The sequence below is a fragment of the Solanum pennellii genome, chromosome 10 (assembly GCF_001406875.1).
Source record: "Solanum pennellii chromosome 10, SPENNV200".
Taxonomy (NCBI): Eukaryota; Viridiplantae; Streptophyta; class Magnoliopsida; order Solanales; family Solanaceae; genus Solanum; species Solanum pennellii.
In genome coordinates this window covers 24,302,479-24,328,654 of record NC_028646.1, presented here as the reverse complement: position 1 = coordinate 24,328,654, position 26,176 = coordinate 24,302,479, and the positions used below count along the sequence as shown (strand labels likewise).

The following is a 26,176-nucleotide window of genomic DNA, read 5'->3' as shown; positions in this document are numbered from 1 at the left end:
ATATAAGGGAAAATTGAGTGGTGAGCATGTTAAAATGAGGTATCTAAAATAAATGAGGTCCTTTCTAGTGTTGTGTAGTCTTTTGAGATAATCAAATATACTAAATTTTTAGTTATGTTATATTTTGTCGCTCGAGTATTATTTTCTCCATGTAAAAAAAGCTTGGTGTCCTTGTTATCTTCTTGTTCTTATTATTTAATGTGGAAAACATTAGTACATTTTACGAGATTCTCACAAGTGAATTGATAATGTGAAAACGACAAAACATCAAACTATAAGGACTTATTTGTAAGTTATAAATGAAAGTATTCAAATTCATTTCGGATTCAAAAAGTGATGGCTATTGTGATCAATATAAAAGGTATAGGGAGAAAGTAAAGAAAAGATTTTTTTGCTTTTTTAACACTTAAAATTGATTATATGATGTGTGTTATTGATGAGTCCAAATTCTATAATGGTAGAGCAAGTCTTTACGAGCCCGCTAAAAGATCAATGGGAAATAAGAAGAGCCACCGGAGTATCTTCTTAATTAAAATGAAGACTGATTTTAAGAAGATAATGTAGGTGAAATGAATTATAAAGAAAATTGATGAGGAAGAGGCCGTGAAAAAGAAACAAGTTATGACAACAATTTCAAGAATAAAGATAAAAGTCACCAAGCATTCAAAGGTTGTGATCGTCAACAAAGAGGGAGAAGATGATGTGATTACTTTAAATAAATAAATGGAATACAGTATGAGAAAATAAAAAATTGAGGCTATGATGATATAAAAACTTTTAGGCTTGATAATGGAGGTGCATTCACTTCAAAAAAATATTGATGACTTTATGATCAGCTTCATGAAATTCATCACCTTCTTATGAAATTGTAGTCCACTCCCAATAAAATAAAGAGAAAATAGCTAGCACACTTCTTCATATATGTTTAATGCTAAAAGAGATGTTGGTTTGAGATTGTTTTTGTGTAGTTTATTTTAATAAGTTCTGAGCACACCATTACTCTATCAAAACTCCCAAAGAACTCATATCTTTGGGTATCATTGATGCTAATATAAATGAAAATAAAAAGAAAAAATTGTTGTCCTATTAAAGAAAAAATTGTTGTCCTATTAGGAAAAGGAAAGAGGTTCCTAGTGCAGCAAATTGATATGAAGAATGCTAGGAATCATATTTGATTATTACTTCTTTCTGTTAGGTTTTATTTGTCCTAAATTTCTTACCATAAATAGGTTTTCCTTTAAGGAAAAGGTTTTGAATTGACTAATCCTTTTCTTGTAGGAAAAGGTTTAGCACTCTATAAATAGAGGCATGTTCCTTCTAACTTAATCAGCATTCACAATGTAGTCTTAAGGGATTTGAGAGTTTTGGTTAGAGGGAGAATTTGTGGGTCACAAGCTTGATACGTTATCACTTGTGTGAACCTCCCATGTATTCCGGGTGATTTGGTTGAGGTTGTTTCCCTCTGTATTTTGTACTCTCATATTTATAGTGGATTGCTCATCTCCTTTGTGGACGTAGGTCGATTGACCGAACCACGTTAAATCTTTGTGTCTTTTTGTATATTTCTCGTTGTCTTCTTACTCGTGGTCTTTTGAGGTTTGCTTTGCTAGCTTCCGCGTTACACCTGCTTATTTTCGGTCCTAACACTTTCGGTCATTGTTTTGTCACTATTTTTAGATCATATGTAGCTCTTCGTTCAACAATTTCCCCATTTTAAGATAATAAACTCTTGTTATATGTTAACATACATAGGTAGGACCCACGTGCTATAGTGGGATGTACATGCATTCGTTAACTTCCAAAAAAAATTATATATTTTATTTTGAAAAACTGACAGAAACTAAAATATTTAATAATGCCCCCATAAGAAGTATGAAATGATACTTTGTACCAGTGGTATAATTTGATTCACCCAAATAACCACGGTTCAATCCCAAGTAGAACAAGCTTAATATTGGTGGACATGGATTTTTTAAATTCTGAGTTCACCTATGAATGTAGAGGCAACTTGCTGCTGGTACTGTATTGGGGCATGGCCATAGAGCCGTCAATATGGATTTGGCCTGCTGTGAGGCCAGTTCAACTCAATCCTTGAAATAAGTGGGGTTGAATTTTATTTTTTTGGTCCATTTAGGAAGGAAGATTTTTAGCCTGCCCCATTTGGCAGTTGGCCTTGTAGGCCCAGCCCGCATGCCTCAGAGGTCAGTCCGTGGATTATTAATTTTGAAAAATATTTATATATATTTTTAATGGTCTTTTATTTATAAATATTTTATCAATAAATATTTTGAAAAATATAAAGTCAAGTCTTTTGCAATATCAAATGAAGATGAAATTCTTAAGGAAATAATATCACATATTGATTCAAATGTGATCGATGGTGGAGGCGGAAGCGGGCCGTAAAACTTTAATTATTGAGTCATGTAATATTTAAAAATTTAATTTTGTTAAGTATTTGAGTTGCCTTGTGTTGCTGGAAATCTTTTAAAACCACCTAGTTTTTTGTGGGAGAAATGATAGAATGATTAACATTTATCCACTAAATTTTACTGATTATTATGCATTTTGTAAGTATTCACCGAAGTGTGTGATTCATAAATGTATTTTTGTATTCACCGAGTTTGATTTTTAAATAATTTTTTGTATAAATTGATGGCGTGTTCATAAACGTCAATGTTAATACTCTTTCTAAGAGAGTAATATTATTATTTTTTTTGATGAAGGGTCAACCTGTGGGTCGCTTAGGGATAGGTTAGACTGCTATTTCATATCCCGATTAATTAAAAGGATCAGCCCACCCCAACCTGTTTAACTCTCTAACCCGTTAGGGTTGTATTGGACCAGCTCATTTTGACAACTTCATGAAATTGAATATAACAATAATTAATAGATGGGTATGTGTGATATCTTTGCATCAACTTGAGGTGAATGTTCATTGCATATAATTAATTAGCATGGTGTTAGGAACCTTGTTTTTTTCCTAGCATAATTATAGGAAAAATATTCTATCTTAATTATAATTATCTTTTCTTAGTTAGGTAGGATTCACTTATAATAATTTATAGAAACATACTAAAATAGGAAGAGGCCTTTTTTCCTCAAATTCGACTGAATAATATCCTGATGGTTAAATTGCACTGACACCTCATTTTTGATGTCGTATTCTTGTCGGATTTTTTAAAAACACACAATTTTTAAAGAATTTAATACAAATTTATTGACATTTTAAAAAAGTTTGAGAATCAGTAAAGAAAGGGAAGAAGAAAGGAGGAAGAGAGGGAAGATCAATGTCAAGAATTAATCAAAGAGTCAAATACCTGCTTAAATTGTACATCTTCCGACTCCTCTGGACTCAATTCTGCGGTATAGATAATATGATTAGTAATATGAAGTGTTGCCACCTCATTTAAAAGAATATATATTATTACTATCCCTCTATTCACATACAATTGTTTATTATTTTAAAAATATAAATTCATATTTTAATTTGTTATTTTTAGCATATTAAAAAAATATAATATTTTTTAATCTATTTTAATATTATCTCCATTCACATATAATTGTTTATTATTTTAAAAATATAAATTCATATTTTTATTTGTCATTTTTAACATATTAAAAAAATACAATATTTTTTAATCTATTTTACTATTAACATTCATTACTTATTTAGTATATAATTTCTCAAAATTTAAGATTATACATCAATTAATATAAAAAATATTGTGGTAAAAAATGTTCAGATTAATTGTTATTTCTGAAAAAACATGCAAAGAATCTAAGTAGACAAGAAAAAATGAACGGAAGGAGTATTAGGAAGCAACGAAAGTTGTAATGAAATTTTTTGATTACTACTCATGGAAAAATATAGTTTAAATTGCAGATAAAATAATAAATGGAATTCATGGAATGCCAACATATAATCTAAAACCTTGTTAAATAATATGTCATTCATTTTTAAAAAATGACTTAATATGATTTGAAACGATGTTTAAGAAAACAAAGAAAAGTTTTTTAATCTTGTGAATCTAAATTATAGTTATATAAAATGTACCAAAGACCCTTTAATCTCGTGACCTTACAAGTCACGTGGAAATTTAAAGTTAAAGTGTTGCCAAAAAAAAAATGATTATTGTTTTTTAAACAAACTAAAAGAAAACGAGCTCATTCTTTTTGAAACAACGTGAATATTGTACATTGGTGTAGTAGAAGTTTGTGATTTGAAGTTTTGATGATTTGACAAAATACAGGGACCTTATGAAGGTACCTGGTTCTCAGCTCAAACTGCTTTATGACTGCCAGCTGGAGAAAGTACAAATAGTTGGTGCACAGGTTCCAACAACGTTAGAAGCGTCAAAAAATCTTAACCAATGGCATGAGTTTAAGGATAGTGACCTTTCTATACAAGGACAACATCTTCATACACTTCACTCAGTTTTTGCAACTTGAAAAAGCATATTCAAGAACTCTTGCGAAGACTTAAAAAATCAGGAAGAAGAAATATTCCAAACAACTCAAGCTCAAGCGAACATAGTGCGTAGTTGTTTAGAAATACTTTCTTCCAATCTTACATTGTGAACTGATCCTAAAACTATAAAGGAATCAGTGTGGTTTGATCTGGAAATTCTAAGTTAGTTAGTTAAACTAATTTAGTGGGCAACCTGTGTGTTGCTTAGAAAATTCTGAATCATTAGTAGGTTGATGGTTTAGTGGGGAGTCTGTAAGATTGCTTAGGAAATCCTAAGTTGTCTAGTGTGATAGCTTAGTGGGTAGAGTAATATCTACTTAGGCTCATCAAGCAATAGAGCTATTGTTTGATAGTGAGATTAAAAACTTTTTCTCACATTTTGTGTAACAGGTTTCCTTTTGCTTGTGAAGATTAGTGAAACGGTTTTGAAAATCCTGTGAGACAGGTCGTGGTTTTACTCCTTTGAGCAAATAGGTTTCCACGTAAAACTCCTTGTGTCATTAAACTGCATTTACTTACAGCTATTATATTTTTGTGTGTCAAAGGACGTGGTCCATTGACTTGTTGTAGATGCACAAATTCTAACAAGTGGTATCAGAGCAGATACTCTCTATCTGGTTAATACCAAGAGAGTGATTCCTGTTCTAGAATGGATGCTCCACTCAATCTGGAAGAGGGTCAGTCTTCGACTCGACCTCATTGTTTCAATGGCCACTTCTATAGCTGGTGGAAAGTTAGAATGCATGATTTTCTTATGGCTGAAGACAGTGAACTGTGGGACATCGTCTTAGATGGACCATTTGTTCCAATGTGTGAAGAAAAAAATGGTGAAATCACTAGACTGGTTCCAAAGCCCAGACATAAATACGATGAAGCTGACAGAAAGAAGATTGAAAAAGGCTACAAAGCAAAGAAGCTGCTTGTCTGTGGTATAGGTCCTGATGAGTTTAATCGTGTCTCAGCTTGTGAATCAGCAAAGGACATTTGGTATTGCTTGAAAACAACTCATGAAGGAATTGAATAAGTAAAAGAGTCAAAGATTGATATGCTTACCTCTCAGTATGAAAATTTCAAAATGAGAGAAAGTGAAACCATTCATGAGATGTTCACCAAACTGTCATCAATCACAAATGAGTTAAGAAGTCTTGGAGAACCCATCAGTATGAGCAAGCAGGTCAGGAAAGTTCTTCGAATCCTTCCCATGTCCTGGGAAAGCAAGGTAGATGCCATCATTGAAGCAAAGGATCTGAAGGTGTTGATGATGGATGCTCTTATTGAAAATCTCAAGACTCATGAGATGAATCGAAGTTATGATCAGTCAAAGAAGGAAGCCAAGAAGGATAAGTCTTTAATCCTGAAATACAGGTCTGAAGAAGACTCCAGTGAAGATGATATGTCTTACCTCATCAAAAGGTTTCAGAAGATTGTGAGAAAAAACAAGGGATTCAGAAAGGGAGCAAATGTTCCACGAACTGCAACTCCAAATGATACCTGTCACAAGTGTGGAAAGGCTGGACATTTTATAAGAGATTTTCCATTACTCAAAATTGAAAAAAAGAATATCAAAGACCAAGAGGCGAGAAAGAAAAGCGCAGGGACCTGGTACTTGATAAAAATGATCAAAAAGTTGCAGCTGATTATGTGGTCAAGAAAGCTCTTGCTGCGTGGGGAGATTCTTCGAGTGATTCAGAAGACTCTGATGAGCCCAATGATGCATCAATGATGGTGGTTCATGATGAGGATAATATATTCAATGAAATGTTTGCTTTCATGGCTAAGTCAGATGATGAAGATGATGATGATAAGGTAACTCTTTTTGATTATAAGCAAAATCTGAATACTTATTCTCTTAAAAGATTGAGAAAATTAGCAAATGTTTTGATTGATTCTATGATTAATTTAACTTCTGAAATAGATTCCATGAATGTTGAGTTTGAAAGTCTAAATGAAAACAGAGATAAAATGGGTGAGAAAATGTCACTAATTAAAGAAAAAATGATTGTTCTAGAATCTGAAAAACTAGAACTCAAAAAATAATTGCATCTGATGACTGAGAAGTCTTAAAAACAGAAAGGAAAGTCTACTAGTTTACCAGTTGAAATGGAAGAAAAATTGAAAAATACTGAGACTAACCTTGTTTTAGCTTTGGAAAAGAGCAATAGCCTAGAGAGAGATATTGACAAACTTAAGGATGAACTTGCAAATTCCCTTAAATGGACAAAATCCTCTAAGCTGCTTTCAAATGTGACAAATCAAAGCAACTACAACAAAAAGGGTTTAGTAAGCTTGAATATTACTCCTCCTTTCAATCCTCACAGCAAATATGTATTTGTGTCTTATAATGTGTTGTGTCTTCACTGTGGTAGAAACGAGCATTTAAAAAGGGAATGTACAGCTTGGAGAGAGTCACATGAAAGATTCTCAAATTATACAGAAAAGAAAAGGATTTTAAAAAGGGGACCTGGTCCTGCTCAAAAGCTCTTGATCAAAAAGAATCTAAAATTACCTCACCGGGCAAGAAACACCTTGATTACTCTTTTATATGCCTTCTGGGAACTCAAATTGAAATGGGTTCCCAAGTCTAATAAGTGATTCTTGCTGCAGGTGAGTGAGAGGAGTAGCAGTCATTGTTGGTACATGGCTAGTGGATGCTCCAAACATATGATTGGAGATACAAAAAACTTTCTCTCGCTGAAGGCATTTCAAGGTGGAGGTGTATCTTTTGGTGATGGAAAGAAGGGGTATATTTTAGGTGTTGTTAAAGTGGGAAAAACTCTTGAAGAATCCATTGATAATGTGTACCATGGCAGTGGGTTGAAGTACGGTCTTCTGAGTGTGTCTCAAATTTGTGACAAGGGAAATGAAGTAAAGTTTACATTTGAGAAGTGTACTGTAGTTAATCTGACTACAAAGAAAGTGATTCTCACAGCTCAAAGATGTAAAAACATGTATGTGGCAAACTTAGATACATCTCATGGAGATGATCTAACATATCTAAGTGCTCAGAGTGAAAATGTTGATCTCTGGCATCGGAGACTAGGTCATGTGATCTCATCTTTATTGAATAAGCTGGTTTCTCAGGATCTGGTACTAGGTCTGCCAAAATTGAAATTTTGTAAGAGTAAAATTTGTGAAGAGTGTGTAAAAGGAAAACAAATCAGAACGTCCTTCAAGTCAAATAAGCAAGTTACCTCATCAAGAGTATTAGAGTTGTTGCACATGGATTTATGTGGACCCTTGAAAGTTCAAAGTAGAAATGGAAAGAAATACATTCTGGTGATAGTTGATGATCACTCAAGGTTCATATGGACAAGGTTTTTAAGATCAAAGCAGAAACACCAGATGAATTATAGTGTTTTTCAAAATGATTCAAACAAAATTGAATCAAGTGATAGCTGGATCAGGTATGATCATGGAACTGAGTTTGAAAACTCAAAAATTGATCAATTCTGTCAGAAAAACGGCATCAACCACAACTTCTCAGCTCCAAGAACTCCTCAGCAAAACTGAGTAGTGGAAAGGAAAAACAGAACCTTGGTAAACATTGCAAGAACCATGATTATTGAGTCAAATCTTCCACAAAATTTTTGGGCTGAGGCAGTCAACACATCATGTCATGTCACAAACAGATGTTTGATAAGGTCATTGCTAAATAAGACTCCCTATGAACTACTCAACAACAGGAAACCTATGTTGAGCTATCTTTTTGCATTTGGATGTAAGTGTTTTGTCTTGAACAATGGTAAAGATGATCTTAGAAAGTTTGACCCTAGAAGTGATGAAGGAGTTTTTGTAAGATACTCTTCATCAAGTAAGGCATACAAAATATTCAATAAGAGAACTCAATGTATTGAAGAAAGTGTTCATGTAGTCTTCGATGAAGATGGAAATCTAAAAAGGAAAGCATCAAATGATGAAGATGAGTTAAATGAGTTATTTCAAGCTCAGCAAGTGAAAGAAGTAAAGATGATACAGGTGATCAGTTGAAGATTGGAAATGCTGATCAAGGTTCATCTGAAAAGACTGATGAAGTTGATAAGCCTAAAGAGGAACCTAGTCCCGTTCAGAACTCCAATCAAGATATCACTCACTCTCCAGAAAATGAGGATTCTGTCGATGAAGAGGAGGACACTGATTAGTTACATCCGTTGACATCAAGACCAGGATGGAACATCGTTCATCTCATCCACTTGATAATCTCATTTCACCTATGAACTCTGGGATCCATACTAGATCAAAAACAAGAAATCTAGTTGCATTTTCAGCTTTTATATCATCAACGAGCCTAAGAATGTAAAAGAGGCTTCGTGTGATGCAGACTAGGTTAACTCAATGCAAAAAGAACTACATCAGTTTGAGAGAAGCAAGGTATGGTACCTGGTCCCACGACCTACTGACAGACCAGTTATAGGAACCAGGTGGGTGTTCAAAAATAAGCTTGATGAATATGGTGTGATTACAAGGAACATATCCAGATTAGTTGTTCAAGGATATAATCAAGAAGAGGGCATAGACTATGATGTAATCTTTGCACCAGTTGCGAGAATGAAGGCTATCAGAATTCTTATAGCCTTTGCTTATTTAAAGTGTTTCAAGTTGTATCAAATGGATGTCAAAAGTGCGTTCCTATATGGAGACTTAAAGGAAGAGGTGTTTTTAAAACAACCTCCTGGTTTTGAAGATGTTGAGCCACCAAATCATGTGTTCAAATTGAATAAGGTCTTGTATGGGTTAAAACAAGCTCCCAGAGCTTGGTATGAAAGATTGTCAAAATTCTTGTTGAAAAATGGCTTCAAAAGGGGGAAAATTGACAATACCTTGTTCTTAATAAAAAGAGAATAGAAACTACTTATCATACAGGTATATATGGATGACATTATCTTTGGAGCTACATCGGAGCACTTATGTGAAAAATTTTCATCATAATGGGAAAGGAGTTTGAGAAGAGCATGATGGGTGAACTGACTTTCTTTTTGGGGCTACAAATTAAGCAATCATCAGAGGGAATCTTAATCAGTCAGGAGAAGTATACAAAGGAGTTGCTAAAGAAATTCAACATGTTTGATTCCAAACCTACAAATACTCCTAAGGGAACAAATTCCAAGATTGTAGCAGATGAAGTTGATCCTCTTGTGAATCAAACCATGTATAGGGGAATCATTGGATCCTTGTTGTATCTGACTTCCAGCAAACCTGACATCATATACAGTGTTGGAATGTGTGCTATATTCCAAGCATGTCCTAGAAATTCACATTTAAAGGCTGGCAAACGGATTCTGAGATACTTGAAGAAAACAGGGGACCTGGTCCTTTTCTATCCACTTGGTGACTCTTTTGACTTTGTAGGCTTTGCAGATGCTGATTTCGCAGGATATCAAGTAGACAGGAAGAGCACTTCAGGAATGTCACATTTCCTTGGATCCTCTCTTATTTCTTGGGGAACGAAGAAACAAAATTCAGTGGCTCTTTCAACAGTTGAAGTCGAATATGTAGCAACAACTGCATGTTGTTAACAACTGTTATGGATTAAGCAACATTTAGAGGACTTCAGAGTAAGCATCAAGTCAATATCTCTTATGTGTGATAATTCAAGTGCTGTCAGTATGGGAAATAATCCTGTTCACCATAAGGGAACCAAGCACATTGACGTGAGACATCATTTCCTGAGAGATAATGTTGAAAAAGGAAATATTGTGCTGACCTACTGCCCAACAGAGGAACAAATTGCAGACAACTTCACCAAGGCTCTCAGCAAAGATCAGTTTGAGAGTAACAGTTTGAAGTTGGGCATACTGAATTCAAATTGATCTCAAAGTCATTCAAGCATGAAATTTCCTTGGTGGCTAAAATTTGTAGTACATGTATCCTCTTTATTAATAAAATTTGTCTCAGTAAGATCAATGTTATACCTATTGCAGGTATACATTCATAAAAGATTGGCAAAAGCAAAAACATGGCCAGAACCATTCAGGAATGGTGCTTAAGTTGCATTAAGGGGTCCCTACTGAGGTTAGCTTTCTTTACATTAATTTTAAACTGGCTTAAAGAGACCATTGATATAGCCACGTGTCAGTCATCGGTCATTCTGATCGTTAGTCCCATCACTTAAACTCCAAGCGACGCGTCAAATCATAGGGACCTAGCACAGGTTCACTTCTTTTTATACATCCCTTCTCTTTCCTAAACCTCTTCATACTTGATTGTAATTTCTCTTCTGAAAACCCTAAAATACTCTCTCTCTCTCTCTCTTCTCTCTGTTGTTGATCCTTTACTCTTCTTCTCTCCTTGACTGATACGCATGTTGGAACCATCATCCTCATTAAATAAAATTCTCGCATCTATGAGTGAGATTGACCCAGTATCTTTTACACTCCATCATCTTTAGGTTCAAAATCCAAAGTTCCAACAACCTCCGAAATCAGTCCTTCTTTAGATAATCCTCAAAACCCCTTTCATTCTATCGATCTAAACAGTCCTAGTATTCTTCTTGGACTTGGTCCCTGTCTAGAAATGCTATCAGATACCATTTTTGAGGGTGACTTACCAGAGATCAAGACATCTGAGTCAAATATCTTGGCTGCGAGAGAAGAACTGGTTATTGAGAGTCTCACTTTGATGAGAGAAGAAGCCAGACTAGAGGAATGTGAAAAACCCCCCTGAATAACGACATCAGAGAAACCCAACCTGTTTTTGACAAAACTCCAGACTTTAGGAGATATCCTTCCTCCGACTCTTATGACACAAAGGGTAACAATCGTCCTATTCAGTGGTTGCTTCAGAAGAGAGATGAGAAATGTCTCTAAAAAGGGAAAGGAAAAGGTAGTTGAAGGTGATTCTATACGAAGACCGTTTAATAGATCCGACTCGAAGAAAATGCTAGTTGATTCTATGAAAGACAGTGCAAAATCCAAAACCAAAAATCGAAGTGCAAGAACCCTCAGAGTGTCAAAATTCCAAATGCCTTCTTCTGTTGTGGTGGAAAGTCTCTGGAAGAGAGTCTGACGGGGGATCTGGTAAGAAAAATTCAGGAAAAATGAAACAAAGTGTACAAAAGGAGTCTGAAAACATGAAACCCACAAAGGTGGCAGGGAAAGGAAAAAAAGAAGAGAAAGACATCTGCAACAGGAACTAAGAAGTCTGAACAGGGACCTGGTCCTCAGGCGCATATGGATGAAGGGTTGGTCAACAAGCAAGAAATTGTTGATAATTTGAGTAAGCAAACTGTCTTGGTTGGAAGGGTGTTTGACATGAACATTGTTAATCAACCTGGAATGGACTCTCTTCATGATATTGTAGAGATTCAATGATGGATGCATTTATTTGACTTTAAGTCTCCCGTTCTTCATGGGGAAGAGGTCCATGAATTCTATTACAATATTTCATTTCAGGAAGATGGTAGTATACATACAGAGTGAAAAACATTTATGTTCATCTTGATGAAGACCTACAGGGAACAATTCTTGGAGTACCTCGAGGAGGTATCAGGTCCGTAGTTAGAAAGGCTTGTTCAGTGGATTTTGTAAAGATTTGTTCTAAGCTTCCTACTACCCGATGTGCTGGACTGTTCAAGAAATTGATGAAGAGTGAATACCATTTGGTATTTGAGTTTGTCAACAAAATCCTCCTTCCAAGAACTGAAAAGAGGACTTTAGCAACTTATGCTGATTTGTTTATCATGGAGTCGTTGTGCAAATTCGAATCTCTGGATCTTCCAGGACTTATGCTTGAACACATATACAAAACTGTCATTGAGCGGAAAGGAAAGCATGGTATGGGTTATGGATACTTTTTAACTGAAGTATTCAAACACTTTAACATTCATCTTTGTGTTGGAAAAGTTGGTACTGTGAAGCAATCTTTCTCCGAGTCTACTTTGGTTGAATGTGAATGCATAGAATGGAAGGGAAATCTTAAAAGCAAAGTGGCTCAACTTGTTGAAGACCAGGATCAACTGAAGCGTGAGGTGGAAGAGATGACTATGAGGTTGAGTAGTAAGGATGCAGAAATTGTTATTCTTAAGGTCGAGCTACTCAAGGCGCAGACTGAGAGACCTGGTACCTCTGTAGTTCAAGAAGTGAAGCAGGAAAATGCAGAACTGAGGGCCAAGATTGTTGTTTTACAAGAGAAAGCATCAAGGACAATGATGGTGTTAATGCTCGACTTACTCTTATCATTCAGTCCCTTTCCCATCAGCCTCCCCCTTCATAGTCCGTCCTATCATCTCCCCGTATGTCTTTTGTGTGGCTTATCTACCAAGTATTTTGAATCCTAGTTTAATTTTAATGTATTGAATGTTAATTCTGGATTGCTATTAATCTTATTCCTATTTTGTTCTTGCCAATGTCTATTGTCAAATGCACTCTTTTATGCTTGATTGCCTAAAGGCTATGATCTTACCTGACTGTATTATTGAAAATATTGGTTTTGCTGTGTCTCTTTTTTTATGATGCCAAAAGGGGGAATTTTATGTGTGGGTGATTCTGGGAGAATGGGGAAATATGTGCTTCAGGGGGAACAACATTGGTGTGTTGGTGTGTGTTACGGCTGGTCTCTGGGTTTGTGAATTTTCTTCATTTCAGGTGTATGGACAAGCAATTCAGGGGGAACAATAAAAATTGTGATAGTGTGTGATGTTGTCTTGAAGTCTGGAGTATAGTTTGTCATCATCAAAAAGGGGGAAAATGTTATTTGAAGTTTTGATGATTTGACAAAACACAGGGACCTTATGAAGGTACCTGGTTCTCAACTCAAACTGCTTTTTGACGGCCAGCTAGAGAAAGTACAAATAGTTGGTGCACAAGTTCCGACAGCGTCAGAAGCGTCAGAAATCTTAACCAATGGCATGGGTTTAAGGAGAGTGACCTTTCTATACAAGGACAACATCTTCATACACTTCACTCAATCTTTGCAACTTGAAAAAGCACATTCAAGAACTCTTGCAAAGACTTAGAAAATCAAGAAGAAGAAATATTCCAACAACTCAAGCTCAAGCGAACATAGTGTGTAGTTATTTAGAAATACTTTCTTCCTATCTTACATTGTGAACTGATCCTAAAACTATAAAGAAATCAGTGTGGTTTGATCTGGAAATTCTAAGTTAGTTAGTTAAACTAATTTAGTGGGCAACCTGTGTGTTGCTTAGAAAATTGTAAATCATTAGTAGGTTGATGGTTTAGTGGGCAGTCTGTAAGATTGCTTAGAAAATCCTAAGTTGTCTAGTGTAATAGCTTAGTGGGTAGAGTAATATCTACTTAGGCTCATCACAATAGAGCTATTGCTTGATAGTGAGATTAAAAACTTTTTCTCACGTTTTGTGTAACTGGTTTTCTTTTGCTTGTGAAAATTAGTGAAACGATTTTGAAAATCCTATGAGACAGGTCGTGATTTTAATCCCTTGAGCAAGGAGGTTTTCACATAAAACTCCTTGTGTCATTAAACTGCATTTACTTACAGCTATTACATTTTTGTGTGTCAAGGGACCTGGTCCATTGATTTGTTGTGGACGCACAGATTCTAACAAGGTTGTCCAATCACGCACATGGCTTGTAATTAGAATTGCTTAAGTTTGGTGAATTAACCTAACCTAAAACGTTGAGTTTGGTAATTGACAGTGACTTAATAAACTCACCATATGATTCTGTAAAGCCCTGTCCTTCAATTGGTAGCCTGATCATGTCATCTGCAGCCATAACAAGTCAACAAAAATTAATATTGATATGACAAATTGAGAAATATGATTTTTGTTACCTGTAGCTCTCAATGAAGTTGGGCGCCTTTGTTGGGCCATTGCAAGGGATACTGCTCCATCTACCTTTTATTAAATGATGAATATACACATGTTACAACTTTGCACTTGTTCCACACTATTCACATTATTTATTGACATAATACATAAACATGATTTTTAATTTAACTTCAACGGACAACTATGTTCTCTAACATTGAAATGCATAAATGGACACTTGAATTTATATAAAATTGATCAAGTATATACACATGTCCTACATGACATAATACACATAAAATGCCACGTAGAAATCCAAAATTATCATGTAAGGTGTCATGTAGAACAAATATGTTTGTTTGTTCAATTTATACAAATTTAAATATTTCATGTATGTACAACTAAAGTTATCATAGTTATCTTAATATAAAAAAGTTTGAATGCCTCTAGTAGATATTTGAAATGGTGTAAAAATGTACCTTGAGTGATGTGAGTTCTCGAAGAGCTTTATCCACTAGTAGCATGCTCTCCACATTCTTATCTCCGGAAAGTTCATTCAAATCATTGCCAATTGTTTCTCTATCTTCTCCATCGTTGTAAACTATAAATTAATATTTTAAGTGGTCATTTGGTGTGAAGGATAAGAATAAATAGTCATGATCCATGGGATAAAAAAATATTTCAGATTAAAAAATATTCCTGAGATTAAATTTTGATATCTTATTTGGTTGTCACGTTTGAGATATCTTATCCCATTTTATGTTATAGTGGTGGAATAAGTTATCTCATATACATGGTGGGATAGATTATCCCAGGATAATAATTCCGAAATAATTAATCCTAAGATAACTTGCTCCCGACCAGACTACTCCTTATTATCTCTAGTTTATGATAAGAGAATAATATTTTCTCTATTTAATAATAATTGTCCAATATTGACTTGATGCACCTCTTAAAAACTTTAAATAGAAGAATAATTTTACCATATCACCCTTTGAATATAATAAATACTATGTCTTGAAAAATGTAATGAGGAAATGGCTATAATAAATGATAAGGGTAAATTAGGAACTAAGTGCAAAATTATCCATTGATTTCATAAAGTGGACAAATATTGTTGAACATTCCAAAATAGTACTCCCTTAGTCTCAATTTTATGTGACTTACTTTGGTTTTTAGTCAATCCGAAAAGAATGACATATTTTTATATTAACTAACAATTTAAATATAAAATAATTATTTTATCCTTAATGAAATGATTTATATCTATAAAAATTTTCCTCATATATTTGGAACATAAGGTTTAAAAATCTTCATTTCTTTTTTAAACTATGTACCGAATCAAAACTGCCTCACACAAAATGAAACTCAAGAAATATACTAAACACTATTATTGGACGAAAAGAGTAATAATCTCACCTGATGAGTTGTCATCTTTAGCTTTTTGTCCTGCCTCCAACACAACTTCCAATGGTAAAGGAGCTAGGGATGACCAGTATTCTTGTTTAGCTGCAGCTATATCAGAGTGAATGCCATAAGTTTGGCATAAAGTCCAATAACGTGCAAGCCAACACCTCTTGAGAACAACCTCTTCCTAAAGTATCAAACTGTGAATTACGTAAGTATGCAAAAACAAATTAAATAACAATAGGAATTTGGACACTAAATAATTACATACCATCTCCTCTTCACTCAGTATCATTCTTCTGCTCATAGTTCGCAGAGACTATAACATACATAGTTGCAAAACAAAAAATTAACAGCTTATATATTGTATCTATACCAATAATAAGTATATACATATGTATATATACCTCAGCTTCTGCCCGAAGTGCTGCAAGCTCGTCACCCTTTCCACCATGACTTTGTGCTGCAACTTTTAGAGCAGCCTGTCCATTTTCGATTCAAATATGTCAATTTTCTGCTGAATGTTTTTCAAAGTGAGAGTCTAGAGAGTGAAAAGATTAAAATTTCTAAAGATCCGTCATTTCTATCCTTAAATGTCAGTTATTCTATTTCACAAATCTGCTATTCATTCCCCCCAAATCTGCTTTGCTATCCCTCCAAATCAATTATTCTATCACAATATTTATTTCTATAATTCAACGACAAATCTATATAATGATACTAATTTATAGCACTATATAATTACATTAATATATACAAGTATTCAGTTGTTAATCATGCTAACAATATCACCCCTCAAATTGATGTTGGTGAATCAAGAAGCATCAAAATACCTACTAGAAGCTGATCGCGTTGTCGTGCCATAGATTTTGTAAACGCATTAGTTATTTCAAGATCGCTGGATACATGTGGAAGAGTAATGACTCCTTTATCTACAACTTCTCGTAAATAATAGCAAACCACTTCGATGTGTTTGGTCCTCTCACAAAAACTAGATTAGTAGCAATCTAAATAGCATTTTTGTTGTCAAGATAGAGAGGAGTAGGAAGAGATTTAGAAAATCCAGTCTGAGCAAGTAATCCACGAAGCCATATAACTTCGGAGCAAGTAATACACATGGATCAATATTCAACCTCTGTTGAAGATTTTGACACACGATCTTGCTTTTACTCTTTCAAAATATCAACGACTCTCACAAAACATGCACCAATCAATGAATGAATGATAAGTATTAGGACATCCCGCCCAATTAGATCATTAAAAACATTAAGACGAATAGAAGAACCACTTGGAAAGATCAATCCATGAGTAGATGTTCCTAAAATATACTGAATGATGCGATGAACAACCACCAAAGTGGAGATGATGGGGAGTTTGCATAAATTCACTAACTTGTTGAACTGGAAAAGAGATATTAGGCCAAGTACTAGTAAGGTAATTTAGTCTCCCAACTAATTGTCAAAATATAGTTGGATATATAAGAAGATCGTCTTCCTCATTACAATACTCCACATTCAATTTCAATGGAGCATCTACGAATGAGGAATCTTGAAGATTAGCTAAAGGAATCAGTTCCTGAGTATACTTGTGTTTATTTAGAAGTAGACCTGATACATCATTATGAACTTCCAAACCTAAGAAATATGTAAGAGTACCAAGATGTTTCTTATGAAAAGAATATTTAAGTTGTTGTTGGTGGCTAGTAGTTAGTAAAGAATCGTTTTGTGTGATAATAATGTCATCCACATACACAAAAGGAAGAACAACATCTGTAGATGTATTCCAAAGAAACAAGATGAGTCATGTTTGCTCTACTCAAATAAAAACGGTAGCAAATTAGACTAAAACTTATCAAACTAAGCTCTAGGAGCTTTTTTTAATCCACACAAAGACCGCTTCAACTTGCATATATGTGATGAGAAAAAATCAAGTTGAAGTTTCATACAAATATCTTCTTTAAGATCACCATGAAGAAAAACATTTTGACATCCATTTGATAAAGAGACCAATTTTGCAAAGTAACAATGAAAATAATAATCCGCATTGTAGTCATTTTTGCTACGGTGCAAAAGTCTCCTCATAGTCCATTCCATACTTTTGTTTGTTACCAAGAACAACCAATCAGACTTTCTACCGATCAAGAGTTTCATCAGGAAGAAGTTTAATTGAATAAACTCATTTACATCAAATTGAGCGGACATTTGAAGGACATGAAACAATGTCTCATGTGTCATTTTCTTTAAGATTCCTCCATTGTTTTATGCCAACATTCATCGTTGAAAGCTTGTGAGTAACAAGTTGGAACAGAAATATTGGATAGAGTAGAGAAGAAGTTGTACCAATTGGGAGTACGAGATACTCTCGTAGATTATCGAGTAGGTTCAAGAGGACAGGATCTTGAAGAATTCTCAAATCCTAGTTGTGGTGCAATTTTAGGTAGCGTATTAGTGTCAGGATGAGATAAAGTCGGCAAATAACACGGATCATGCAAATAAACAAGATGAATCTACAATAGTAGAAAAGAAATACATATTCTCAAAGTAAACAACATGGATCATGCAAATAAAACTTTTTTGTGACGTATTATAACCCATAAAAGTAGATTTTGTAGATAGTACATAAATTTTATTGCTCTTTGAAGGAGGCAAATATACAAAAAAAAAAAAAAAACAGCCAAATATATGAAAATAACTATAGTTAGGATTGTGGTGTTAAAAAAAATATGGAGATTCAATATTTAGCACTTAAGATGATGGTCTATTAATTAAATAGACAACAGTAGATTCCATCCAATATTTATATGGTATAAATGACTCAGTCAATAAAATACGAGTGACATCTAAAAAATGTTGATTTTTACGCTCAACAACTCTATTTGTTGTGGTGTATATGGGCAAGAGTGTTCTAAGTGATTCCTTTGTGAAGAAAGAATTTTATGAATTCATAAAACATATGTTCTCCTCTGGAATCAGATCTTAATAATTCGATTCATGTAGAAAATTATGTCTCACTATAAGCCAAAAATGTCTTGAACATGAAAATACCACAGATTTGGATCGAAGAAAATACACCCATGTAAATCGACTATAAGCATATATGAATGTCACAGAGTATTTGAGATGAGCATGATAAATAATTGGTGAAATGTCCCAAATATCAATATATATGAATTACATCAAAACACTTTGTAACACGATAAAATTAGGAAAAAAAGAGTTTTATTTTGCCTAATTTACAGTAGATCAATCAAAGAAAGCAACTGAAAAATATTTTTTATTTCCCAATAAATTCGAATTTGATAAATAAGACAACACAACATAATTTGGATGTCCTAGACGCTTATGTCAAACTCCAACCTTACTTGCAGTAGAAGTAAAAGCAAAAGATAGAACAGGATGAATAGAAAAGTATATAGGAGACAATCGTTCAACTTTAAGCATCTTCACGATTATTTTATCCGACACCTTATCCTACACAATAAAACCTTACGAGAAAAATTCACACCACAATTGGTATGTACCAATTGTCCAACTAAAATAAGACTAGTTGAGAGTTTTGTTAAAACAAAATCATTCTTGAAAGTTGGAGTAATGTCCCCAACCTTGGTAATTGATAAATTACTATCATTGACAATCTATATTTGTGATGGATCTTGATACTTACGAATATTTTTTACCATGCACGTTGAGTTGGACATATGATTGGAAGCACTTGAATCAACAATTCAAAAACTAGTTATGACATCATTACCTTGTAATCCAAATGCTGAAAATGCTGGCACGATCATTTGTTGTACCATTTTAAGAGTAAGAACTTATCCTAAAGATGAGTTATGAATGGTGGAACCTTTTATCCCAGCTTGAAAAGCATCGACCTTACGATTTTGAGGGCGCGTGGGACACTCTTTGATAATGTGCTAATAGAATTTCTTGCTACAATTGCTAGCAATATGACCATATTCCTTGTAACTGCAACATTGAGTTTTAGTTATATCACACCCTTCCCCTTTATCTTGAGAAGCAAATGCACTAGTGACATCATTTTCTTTCTAGAAAACGTTTTGTGTGATAGAACGTTGATCTTCACTAAGTAATTCTCTAAAATTAACATCCAAAGAGGGAGACATCAAGCTAGAGCAAACACTCTTAAAGTCGGAGCGTAATTTCATCAAAAAGTGGTCTCGCTTGCTTTGCTGATGAACTTCTTGAATCACATAAATATTCAGTAGGTATTTCGTCATAGACAATATCTGTAAATTCAGCCCATCAGTTCTGAAATCTAGAAAAACAATCCTGAACAGAAAGACCTTCTTGAGGGTAATAGCAACTTCATACTCTAACTGAAAGCGTTTTGAACTATTATCTTGGTTTTAAATCCTTTGTAAGGAATCCCGCATGACCTTAGTTGTCTTGTACGACATGAAATTAAGAACAATAAGAGGTTCAATTGACCCTAGAATCCATCCATCACCCCGAGCATATGGATCAGATCAGTAGGAGTACGATCACTTCCATCTATATGACCCTGTACTTCTTTACCAGTGATAAATAACTGAAATTGAAACTCCCAAGAAGAATATTTGTTTTCTAGTGAAACGAATACTGAAGGATTCAAAGTGATGTGAATTCATGCCTCAATAGAACAACTAGAATGACCAAAAACGGAAGTCCTAGGTGTCAAGACAAATTGTTGACGAACAATCAACAAAAATCAAGATTTTTAATTTTTTTAGAAGGAACCATAGATGACTCTATGAACTAAGACAGTCAAGAGAAGGCTCTAAAATCATGTCATTTTCTATTAAATGTCTTTCAAAGTGAGAGAGTCTTTCCATTACATAAACTATTAAGATTACACATTTCTAAATATTCGACATTTTTATCCCAAGAGATTAACTATTCTATCTCTACAAATCGTTATTCAATCCCTCTAAATCTGCTTTGCTATCCCTCCAAATCAGCTATTCTATCACAATATTTATTTTTATGATTCTACAACAAATCTATATAATAATACTAATTTATAACAATACATAATTGCATTAATATATACAATTATTCAGTTGTCCATCATACTAACAAAATAAACATTACACCTATTAACAGAGGCAAATTCAGAATTTGAAGACTTCATTTGCACCAAATATGAGCTCTAATCTAAACATCAAATAAAAAAATAATGGAACAGGGCTCTAGTTGGATTCAAACCACGATCTCGAAGGTGGTTTCATAGGCTTCTAGTACCAACAGCACAAGAACACTCTATGCTCATTTTGGGTGCATTGTTAATTATATTCTATTTTCTCTAGATTTTCAAGATAGATAAACATATATACATATAAATTTTATCAAAATTAACGAATACACGTGCAGCCCATCCGCCTCTGCCTTTTGCCCCGTTCTTGAACTTTGGCAAATTCTATTTCATTGCTTCCTTTTTTGTTTATGACAACACAATACTTTCTTTATCTTTTTGTTTGCAAAATAATATTTGTAAATTAAATTTCTCTCGTCGTCTCATTTTATGTGACACAGTTTGACTTAACACGATGTTTAAGAACAAAAACTCTTGAAACTTGTGGTTTAAAATAATCCTTAGATATTTATGTGGCTGAAAAATATTTTTTTTAGAATAAAAAATATATTTTAAAGTAAAATTATTTTTAATTATAATAAAAAGTAACAATTTTTTTTGGGAGGGACTAAATAATAGCGATTGCTTTCTCAAAACATTAATTAATTTGTAGTTAAGATACTTTTAAGGTAATATACTCTGGATCTTTGAAACTTGAATTGGACAAATATCACTCATCTAACTGATCTATGTATACACATGAGAAGTTGAGAGAACACTTAATAGGGAGAGTCAAATTTAAGATTTATTGTGGCACAAATATTTTTTTCCTGTTTAATATTAATCTCTATAGTTCATATTAAGTGAATTATTATTGTACGATACATGTTTAAAAAATATTTTAGAACAGAAATTAAATACTAATTTCTACTACTATCTCTTTAATTATTTCTAAATTAGTGTCCTAAAAAATGTGAAGTAATTAAGAAAAAAGTCTCAGTAATTCTATTAAACTCCGAAAAATACACTTATTTTGAACTATGAAAAAAATCTAATGTTTCAATTAATATGAACTAGGGAGAATATTAAAAGTCTTCATTTCATTCTTAAGTTTTCATGCCTAATCAAACAGTATCACATAAATTGAAATGAATGAGAAAGCACTAATCCCTCTGGCCAAAATAAATGTTACTTTAACAACAATCACGTTCATTTAGAAATTAATAAATATAATATGTAGTTTACTAAGCTATCCATATTAAATAAATGTCTTTTAAAAATTGAACATTACTAAGAAGATAGTGTATGAGGGTATATATAATTGAAAAACAAGCACAAATTTAACACTTATTTGGAACAACTATTTTTTTAAAAGCTAAAATGATATTTATTGTGGGAGTGAGAGAGTAACTCAATGAAGTTATAAGTGAAACAAGGAAAAATGCATCAGAGTGTCTATATATGATACATACCTCTCTTTGTTGTAGAGCTGCTTCTTTTCTGTATAAAGAAAAAATAAAATAATATGAAAATGTAGAATGAGGGAAAATTTGTTTGTTTGTAATATAAATTGAATTGTACATCCAGAATAGTCATGAACCCAACCCGATACTTGACATGTACAATTGGAAACAATTGGTATTTTTTGGGGGGAAATTGGAAATTGTTACTGATTCAAAATTTGACGTTTACCTGCTTATAAGACGAGCCTCCATTGACACACCTTCCCCAAGACTAGCAACCTAAAAAGCAAGACGAAAAATGAGAAAATTCTGTCTACTTATAACTTTTAACTGAACGCCCTTGTATAAAATTCCGAGTCAGCCAGCAGTGGATTAATTAAGTAATGTTCTCAACATGTATAACATAGGTAGATTCTGAAAGCAAAGGAGAAAAATGAACCTGCTGTTCAAGCTGTCTAGCCCTTGCCTCAGCTTCTTCGCAACTCTCTTCTGCAAGTCGAAGCTGAAAGGATATATAAATGATCCACATCTCGTGAACGCGATGAATTGAAATGATAAACTAATTCTATCACAAGGAAGTTGTTGATACCTTTTCCAGTAAACTTTCGTTCTCTTCTTGAAGCATGTCAACCTGCATTTTGAAACACATCTTTGATATTGTAATTAAACATCATGACATCCAATTCAATTGAGTTGTTATTAACATGATTAATTTATCAATATATTATTGATTGTGTTAACTAATTTTAGTTTTTGGTTGTGTAGTGTTTAATAATCAACATGATATGATAGTAGTAATTGCTCCCTAGTGATGGAATACAATGAGAAGCAGGACAATGATCCCATCCTACTTCAGTTAAAGGAAGAAGTTCATAAGCAAAACATTATACCTTTTGAACAAGGGGGAAATGGTATATTGAAATACCAAAACAGGTTGTGTTCCGAATGTGGATGGTCTCAGAGATAGAATTATGGTAAAAGAGAACAATTCCAAGTATTCGATTCATCTAGATTCCACAACGACAGACCATGACATGAGGAATATCTATTGGTGGAATGACAGGAAGAGGGACATTACAGATTTTGTTGCTAGTTCTCCGAATTGTCAAAAGTTAAAATTGAACACCAGAGGCCATGTGGCATGACTCAGAATATAACTCTCCCTGAGTGGAAGCATCAATATGGACTTCATAAACAACTTACTGCAATCTCATTGACAACATGAATTGATTTGAGTAATTGTAGATCAAATGTCTCGTCAAAATATGAGATTTGGCAACTTTAATACCAAACAAAAGATTAGTTGGCGGTAAAAAGTTGGTTGACTATATATGGGTCTTCACTGTGAAAGATAAAGTTGATAGCTCAACTGAATGATTCAAATGGTTGGTGCTAATTAGAGATTCTCTCAAACTTATGGAGTTGATTCATTTTCCGCCAATTACAAATGTGAACATATTAAAACTATTTTGTCATGTACAATTGATCATGATTGGTACTTAAAACACGTGAAAAGTAAGAATGCACTTATTCATGGAGACTTAGAAGAATATGCGTATATAGAAGGGCTTCCTTCGACCTAACCAAAGAAGGGAAAGGTTTATAGACCAAAGAAATCCTTATACAGTCTAAAGTAGTTCCATAGAGCTTCATTTGACAAAATTCTCCAAAGTGATAATCTCTTTCTGTTACCAACAAAGAGATACTGATCACACCCTCTTCATGAATACATGAACTCACTCTAATAATATTTAAGTCGATGACATAGTAATGATAAGAGATGACAAATTAGAAAGAGGAGATGACTCGATTGAAGAAGTGGATTGCAAAAGAATTTGATATCAAGGATCTAAAGAAGTTGTAATATTTCTTAGGGATAGAGATTTGTAGTTACAAAAGATGAATATTTTTGTAAAAAGAAGTATATTCTAAATTTCTTGAAAGAAATTGATATGGTAGGTTTGTAGCCAGCAAAATTGCATGTTCAAAGAAATCACAAGTTACGGATAAAGGTTTCAGGGTCAGAGGTTGGTTGAACCCATTTATCTTTTATGTATGATCCATGAGTTTCTCATATGCAAGTTGTCTTTCACATTTTGCATATGCAGATTGAGAAGTATTAAGTTTACTAAGGAAAGATTTACTTTTCTATAAGCATACTCACCTCTACATAAGAGCATAACATACGCAGATTGAGCTTGATCTTTATATGACAAAAAATCTACATCTAGTTCTTGTACACTCGTAAGAAGCAAAGAGTAGATACAAAATCAAAATACTGAAGCAAAATATTAAAGTTATGACATAGGGTGATTATGAGCTTCTCTGTCTATTAAGTTATCGGAAGAACTGAGATGATCTTAAAATAGGTACACTTTCCTTGTACTACGATAAGAAAACTGCAATCACTTATTCAACATGACAAAATAGGAAGTTACTGGTGACACCTTGAATTTGCTTTATGTACCGTCAGAAAAATAGCTAGTAAAAGTCCTCAACAAAATGGAGGAAATTCAGCTCTAAACTTTCAGGTTGATAAATAGTTGCATTGATTGATAAGTTATGGTCATGAACTAACCTCATCCTGTAGAGCAGAAGAAGATGGCTGAATGGGAGGTTCCTTGTACTTGAAAGTACCAAAATCAACTGATAACCTGCTCAATCACCGAATAAATAAAAGATTTAGAAGTAGTATTCAAATTAAGAAATGACAAATTCAGAATATATCAATATTACTTTTTATCTTTACGAGCTTCAGGTTGAACCTCAGTTGTAGGTGGCCTGAGTGATAGAGGCACACTAGAAGGAATTGGCTTTCCTCCAAAGTTACTGGAGCGATTAGCTGCAAGAGAACGAGCAGATAAAGGCTGTTCCGGGACACTTGAAACTTGACTGCCAGCCAAAGGTGTAGTAGGTGTGCGAGCAGATGGTGGTTGTTCCAAACTGTTTCTAGATTGAAATGTCAGCTTACTCCCAGAAGTTCTAATAGGCGTGGTTGAACGAGCTGACAAAGGCTGCTGGTCCAATGACTCTGAAGATGACGATGGACGGATTGATGCTGGACGTGTAGTAGCTGGTTCTACCGTTGTCCGAATTGATGATGGACGTGCAGCTGCCTCTAATGATGTACGAACTGTCTGAAACAGAACAAGCAAACCATCTCTTTTCTGTTTCTGTTTTTACTTACCTGAATACAAGAGATAACAGTAGTACTCACCTTTTGATCCAAAGGGTCAGTTGATGTAGAGGGTCGGACTGCTGGACGTGTAGTCGATGACTGTGGTGGTTCTATCGATGCACGAACTGACTAATACAAAACAAACAAACAACACAAAAACTAAAGCTACTTTACTTTAATTTGTCAAAGAAATTAAGCATGTACAAGACTGTTACCAGGGGAGTACTTCTTCTATTAGGCCTTCCACCAGCAAGCCCAATAGCAGTTGAAGGAGCAACAGGATTATACTCATACAGCTCATCTTCCTCATCATCGTCATCCGCTTGTTGACACGCCATTACCTGTGCCAACCTCTGTGCCGCTGCCTTTGCATTTTGCGGACGACGTCCAGCATTTGACCCTGACCGTGCGTGCCCGTGCATCTCAACTTTGATCAATCAATGCATCAAATTATGATTTTGGTAACAAGTTGAATGAAAATTTAAATTTTACAGATGAGATCAGAGTTGAAATCTAAGATGCGAATAATGCTATGGTAACAAGCACTGCTAAAATCGCGTATAACAAGTCAAAACATAGCTTCTTTAACCATAATTAATGCCTCATTTATTTATATCTCAATCTTATATCCCATTCTCTATTTTTCCTTCCAATTTTCAAAAATTAAAAATGAAACAATTATTAACAAGCTAACCTCGTAATTGAATTTGGTGTAATTACATTTTCTGTCATGTTTGGTTGGATATGTAATTATTTGGTTAACAAGTTATTGGGTGTAGTTACCGTATCCAATTCACATGGGAAGGATGTGAATTCCTGATAATTAGTTACATAGTATAATTACAAGCTCATTATTTTTTTAT

General features: G+C 33.9%; 1 protein-coding gene across 1 annotated transcript in view; it reads right to left on the bottom strand.

The window, feature by feature from the left end:
- The window catches only part of LOC107002012 (coiled-coil domain-containing protein SCD2-like), a 40,006-nt gene extending 14,098 nt beyond the window's left edge, over positions 1-25,908 (bottom strand). The window contains exons 1-15 of the mRNA XM_015199945.2: positions 25,529-25,908; positions 25,353-25,442; positions 24,872-25,272; positions 24,714-24,789; positions 22,725-22,766; positions 22,575-22,637; positions 22,365-22,414; positions 22,145-22,172; positions 16,007-16,081; positions 15,871-15,918; positions 15,612-15,786; positions 14,672-14,793; positions 14,216-14,279; positions 14,097-14,147; positions 3,318-3,358 (exon numbers count right to left, since the gene is read on the bottom strand). Coding sequence (XP_015055431.1) covers positions 3,318-3,358; positions 14,097-14,147; positions 14,216-14,279; positions 14,672-14,793; positions 15,612-15,786; positions 15,871-15,918; positions 16,007-16,081; positions 22,145-22,172; positions 22,365-22,414; positions 22,575-22,637; positions 22,725-22,766; positions 24,714-24,789; positions 24,872-25,272; positions 25,353-25,442; positions 25,529-25,735 — 1,533 coding nt within the window. The 5' untranslated portion in view covers positions 25,736-25,908. The remainder of the gene's footprint in view (positions 1-3,317; positions 3,359-14,096; positions 14,148-14,215; positions 14,280-14,671; positions 14,794-15,611; positions 15,787-15,870; positions 15,919-16,006; positions 16,082-22,144; positions 22,173-22,364; positions 22,415-22,574; positions 22,638-22,724; positions 22,767-24,713; positions 24,790-24,871; positions 25,273-25,352; positions 25,443-25,528) is intronic.
- Between the last annotated feature and the right edge of the window lie 268 nt (positions 25,909-26,176).